General features: G+C 45.0%; 1 protein-coding gene across 1 annotated transcript in view; it reads left to right on the top strand.

Annotated features, from left to right (window-relative positions):
* Positions 1-5,763, top strand: part of GRID2 (glutamate ionotropic receptor delta type subunit 2) — a 1,378,694-nt gene that overhangs the window by 921,371 nt on the left and 451,560 nt on the right. The window contains exon 6 of the mRNA XM_025199482.1: positions 3,988-4,161. Coding sequence (XP_025055267.1) covers positions 3,988-4,161 — 174 coding nt within the window. The remainder of the gene's footprint in view (positions 1-3,987; positions 4,162-5,763) is intronic.

The following is a 5,763-nucleotide window of genomic DNA, read 5'->3' as shown; positions in this document are numbered from 1 at the left end:
AGGGAAACTAGATGAAAAAGGGAAGCAGAACCTTAACATTTGTTAACAAAGCCTGTTTATCCCAAGAAAAGGGATAAACAAGTTACAGTTTTGTATGAATGTTTGCTTAGTTCTTATTGTCTGTGACCCCATCCTGAATTAAGGGCTTTGTTACACATCAATTTTAAGTGACTTAGGGAAATCTTAACCCCCAGATTGTCCACACATTAACATGTGATGACATAGGCCTGTGTGAATAGGGAAGTATTCGATTCGGATTCAGATTCAGCTGATTCGGAGGACAGTGATTTAATTCAGAGATTCAGATCACAGTTCCAAATTGATTCAGCCAAATCAGCTTTGGAAGATTCATCACTGATTCGGAGAGATTCAGAGATTTGGCCATGTGCTATAATGGGGAATTACTGAAATACTTCTAACTTTGTCATTTTTTGGCTGATTCAGATAAAAATTGCAGGCATGATAGCCCCTTCTGAGGGCATGAGGCCTGCCAAGTTTCAAGGAGATTGGGAAAGGGCATCTTTAGGTGTCTGCCACTTTAAGGGCAGAGTCAGGCAGCTACCAGGTGCCTGATGATGGCAGCCATTTCAGGGAGGGCATGGCATATAAAGGCTGAAGTTTGCTGCTGCCAGCCCAAGCAGAAACATTGTCTGGCTGAGCTCCATCAGGAACATCTGGAAGGTAAGAGCAGGAGGTTCTTGGTCCTGGGTATGACGTAAAACTGCACCCTGATGAAGATGGGCAGCCTGGTGGGGCTCCTGGTGGCGTGGGAGTCCCCAGGAAATGCCAGGCCAGTTACCATCCTGGTGAAAGGCAGGTCAAGGTGTCTTAATAACCCCAGCCCCCACAACTGGGTGGGTAACCCCATAGTAGGGCCGAGAAGGCGGACCCCTGAGAGAGAGTGAGCTAAATGATCAAGAAGCCTGACTTGAGGCACCCTCACCTGGTCAATGCTGGGGCCAGGACCAGAAGGGTCAAAAGGGCCACCGTGAGGGATGCCCAGAGCCCCAAGGACCTGGGATTCTGACTGGCCTTGGAGATGAGGCCAGGGTGTGTAGTCTTGGGAGGGGAGGGGGGGGTGCTCACCCAAGAGGGGGAAGAGTACAGGGAGCTAGGTATTCCAGATTGAAGGTAGAGTAAGTCCCCTGATAGAAGGGATCCAGTTGGGGTCCAGATGGGAGGATGGGGTCCAGTGTGGGGCCAGAGATGCTAAGAATTAGGGAAGGTTCAGAGCCACAGATAGCACCCCCTGGCATCAGGGCAGTAATGGGCAGTCTCCTGCATTATACCACTAGTTTCTGGAAACAACCAAGTCGTTGCAGGGTAGATTGGGCAGACTGCCCCATAAAGACAGGTGGGTAGGCTGAAAGAAGATTCGGCCCCGAGAGCTGCCCCCTGTCTCTCACTGCCAGGGAAAACACAGCTTTCTTTTTAAAAGGTGTGGAGGAAAACAAACAAACAAGAACAAATATAAATTGAAAGAAATGGATTGGATAGGGACAAATAGAGGTACTCTAGTTAGTAAGCTATATCCAATCCTTTCCAAGAGCAGAAAATAGCAGGAGACTGACTAGGTAGGAAGCCATGCCAGTCCAATACCTTTCAGATGCTGTTGTTCAGGCAGAAACAGCTCACAAAAGGCTCAGAAAGGCTGCAGACAGAGGCTTATATGCTGTTTCTACATCCCTCCCCAGAGCACTGTGATTGAAAGGGAACTCAGGGAAAGATCACAGTCACTGGCCAGGTACAGATGTCAGTCTTCACCCCGTGCTCCTCCTCCCTTTTCTCAGTTTCTGTTCCTGTGAAAGACTGCCTTCTGAATCTCTGAATCTTTTCCAAATCTATTCGGAGGCTCCGAATTGATTCAGAGCTTTTTCTTCTCCTGATTTGATTCAGATTCAGTGATTTGCCCTTTGAATTGGGCCAAATGTTTTCCAAATTGAATTGCGGACTGAAGGGTTGCACACCTCTAATGTGACACCAGTTTAAGCTCCCTTTAGGCATCTTAAAGTTACACCACTCTAGGGTATGTTTATCTGTGATCCATGTCCCCCAGCTCATGTTATACTAATGTGTGATACTTTAGGTTACACCAGGGGTTTTCAAACTTTTTAAATAAGTGTACCCCCAGCGGCCAGACACAGAGCAGGGGGAGGCCAGGTGGTGCACAGCAAGATGCAGAGAGGCAGTGGGGGGGCACATGGCTGCAACATGAGGAGGATGGCAGCGGCAGCTGCCACATGCAAGCTTCCCCCCCCCACACACATCTGGCCAAATGGGCAGCACCTATGCAGACCACAGAGAGGCACTGCTGCCTTTGCCTCCCCACCCCCCTCACCTAGCCCTGTTCCTGGGAGGCAAAGGTGGTGGTGTGGGGTGGTGGGAGGCCTTCCTAAGTACCCTGGGTGTACACATACCCCTGGTTAACAATCCATGAGCTACACATTAATGTAACACCCTACCCATCCCTGCATCCCCTACCAGCCCAGATTCTTCTCCTGAGAGTAGCGTCCATACATGCACCCAGGACAGCAGCACTTGGGGCTGGGGCAGAGCAGCCCTGGGCTGGCAGCAGGCTCAGGGGGTCAGCCATGGGCTCCGAGCGGCGGCAGCGGAGGGGCTGGCTGAGGCATGAGGGAGCAGAATTTGTGGAGCTGTGTGACTAGGTGCCAGGCAGGAGTCTGACCCTGCCTGGTCACCATCTACACATGTGTTTCAAGGCAGTAAATGATGCTGCTGTAAGATAGTACTGTCTCCAACAGTACTAATGGCGGTTTTAATTAATTTACAGTACCCTAATACAGGCACATGCACAGATTCTAATGCTTTACTGTGGAGCTAATTAGTCAACTCCACAGTAAAGTGCATGTGTAGATGCACCCTTTATGTGTCATACTTTTTTTTTTTGTTGTTTCCTATTGCACCTGTAACATTTTCCTTACATGCACACACAGGATTTTCCTCCCTGAAATTAGAAAAAAATGCAAACTTCGTTATTTATTTAGTTTTCTCTAAATTGTTTGTCCCTAGCTCATTATTGAGTGCCTATATACATGCAGTGAGGCTGCTCTGACAGTGTAATTACAGCATGTCAAAGCAGACTTGATTAATCAAATCTGCTGGAGCGTGGTAATTACCATGCTCCAGCAGACTCCAGTGTCATATGTATCAGTATCCCCATGCTGGAAAATAGTAACAGGAGTGTTTTAACTAAAGCTCATTTGACAAGCTTTAGTTAAAGCACCCCTGCTGCCATTTTTCAGTGCAGGGATTCTTATACACATGACGCTCTGGGCATGCTTTAATTAGAGTGTCTCTCGGAGCCGCTCTAATGAAAGCACGCCCTTCCCAACCCCACTTCTGGAGCACATCTATAAATGACTATTGTATTCAACTTGCAGTCTTCATAGATACCCATGGAGTAAAAGGTAAATTAGATCTCTTTAAAAAAACATAAACACATATACTCTTTGAATACTTTAATGTATTATTCTTAGCCATGTTGGTAAATTATGTTAGCTAGCTCTTAAATTGTTTATACTTTTACATATTCTGTTTCCAAGAAATGAACACTTAAGATCAGAATAATTGTTTGCACCTCCACAGCTTCTAATGTAATGCCACACTAACTAATACTTCATGCTTTGACTTCCTACTGATATAAATATTATCTGCTAATGATGCTGTGAAACACTTTAAAGCAAAAGATCAAAGGTAACGTTTTTTTAAAAAGGTCTGATTCCAGTTACAGAACTCTTTATGATTTGGTATAGCATACTTAAGCACTTATGAAATGAACTTAGATATGGTAGGTCTGCCATTTTAATGAATGTGCATGTATTCTTAGTTGGGGACTTCATAGCTCTGAATAAATGTGGCAGAGTGATAGCACATCTTTTGGCACTTTCAGTTTATTTTTCATTTATTATATGGTAGTGACATTTCTGTATTTTAACTCTTCTACATATTCTCTGCCTTATCTTATAGGAAATAAATGATGTGGATGTGCAGGAGCTAGTGAGAAGGTCAATTGGAAGGTTAACAATTATTCGACAGACGTTTCCAGTTCCACAAAACATAAGTCAGCGCTGTTTCCGTGGCAACCACCGAATATCTTCATCACTATGTGATCCTAAGGACCCTTTCTCCCAGAGCATGGAGGTATTTTATAAGCCACTTTATAATCTTTATAGACAATTTGGGGGGTGGGGGGGAAATGGAATTTAGTATCATTTGTAATTATCTTTTATTATTAGCATCCATGTATGAGCGGTGTCCTAATGGTTCAGGCAAGGGACAGTGAAATGATTTCACTTGTTTTTTGTTCAGCCATGATGACTAGAACTATCTAGCCTAAGCCATAGCAAACATAGGGCAAAAGGGAAGAAGCAGCTCAGCATCTAGAAGGAAATGTAGTGAGTTGATATTCTATTGTGTTATAGTTCATCATTTCTCCATGCATTTGGATTCCTAGACTACATTTATCAAGCCACATAAGTATTGACAATAATAATGCCGTCATGGTGAGACCCTATCTGAATAATCAGAGCCAAGTGTTTTCAAACTTGGGTATCACAAGCTAAGCACCAATGCCCATACACATACATTTAAGTGGCTATATCTCCTACCTGCCAACGTATTGCCCTTTCTCCAAAGTATGTGTATGATTTTTTAAAACTTATATACATATGGACTGAAAGGCAAAAGGAATCAAAATATTTTTTAAACTTAGTATTGTCTTCTGATATATTAGGTACTGGATTGGAAATATTCACATAAAATGTTCAATTTCTCTTTTTGGTTTATGGTTTCTTATTTTCATTTTCATTCTTCGTTTGTTTGTTTCCTTTGCCAATTTCGAGAGAATAGCTTAGAGGCACAATGGGTCACATCAAAATATTAAACGTTCAGAAGAAACAAAATTTTAACTGTTTTTTTAAATGTTATTTCTCTCAAAAACGAAACAGAATAAAACCTGCAATGGGAAATGGAAAAAAAAAAAAGCAAAACCAAAAAAGGCCTATATTATCAAGCATTGTTTTGCTTTATATGAAGGCAGGCTAGATATGATGCACCTTTTTTAGACTAAATTACACACACACACACACACACACACTAGCAAACTGCCTGTCAAGGATGCCGGGGGGGGGGCAAGGACAGAGCCCCCCTTCTAGCCTGCAATGGGAAATGGAAAAAAAAAAAAGCAAAACCAAAAAAGGCCTATATTATCAAGCATTGTTTTGCTTTATATGAAGGCAGGCTAGATATGATGCACCTTTTTTAGACTAAATTACACACACACACACACACACACACTAGCAAACTGCCTGTCAAGGATGCCGGGGGGGGGGCAAGGACAGAGCCCCCCTTCTAGCCCCCAAACCCCACCCCCCTGCTGTTTCAGGTCTGGGCCATCTGCTCTTGCCAGGGCCATGCCCACTGCACCTGCCACACTAGGCCCACTGTCCCCACTGCCCCAGGCCCGGGTCTGCTCCCCCTCCTCTGTTGCTCTGGGCTTGGCCCTTCTCCTCCATTCCATCATTCTGGGAATGGCCGCACTCTCCCCCCTCCCCCATGCTGCTCCAGGTCCAGCCCTGCTCCACCCCCCTCCAACTGTCTAGGCTTTGGAGGAGGGGCAGACTGAGATGCCCACAGTGCAGGAGGGAGTGGGGCAGGGGTGAATTATTCCCAGTGCCAGGATTAGCATGATGCTGTGCTGCACTGTCAAAGCAGTGGCAGCAAGGCAGGGGGCAGAGGGTGGGG

This window comes from Alligator sinensis, unplaced genomic scaffold, assembly GCF_000455745.1.
Source record: "Alligator sinensis unplaced genomic scaffold, ASM45574v1 scaffold194_1, whole genome shotgun sequence".
Lineage (NCBI taxonomy): Eukaryota > Metazoa > Chordata > Crocodylia > Alligatoridae > Alligator > Alligator sinensis.
The sequence above is the reverse complement of the archived record's forward strand: the minus strand, read 5'-3'. Positions and strand labels throughout refer to the sequence as shown.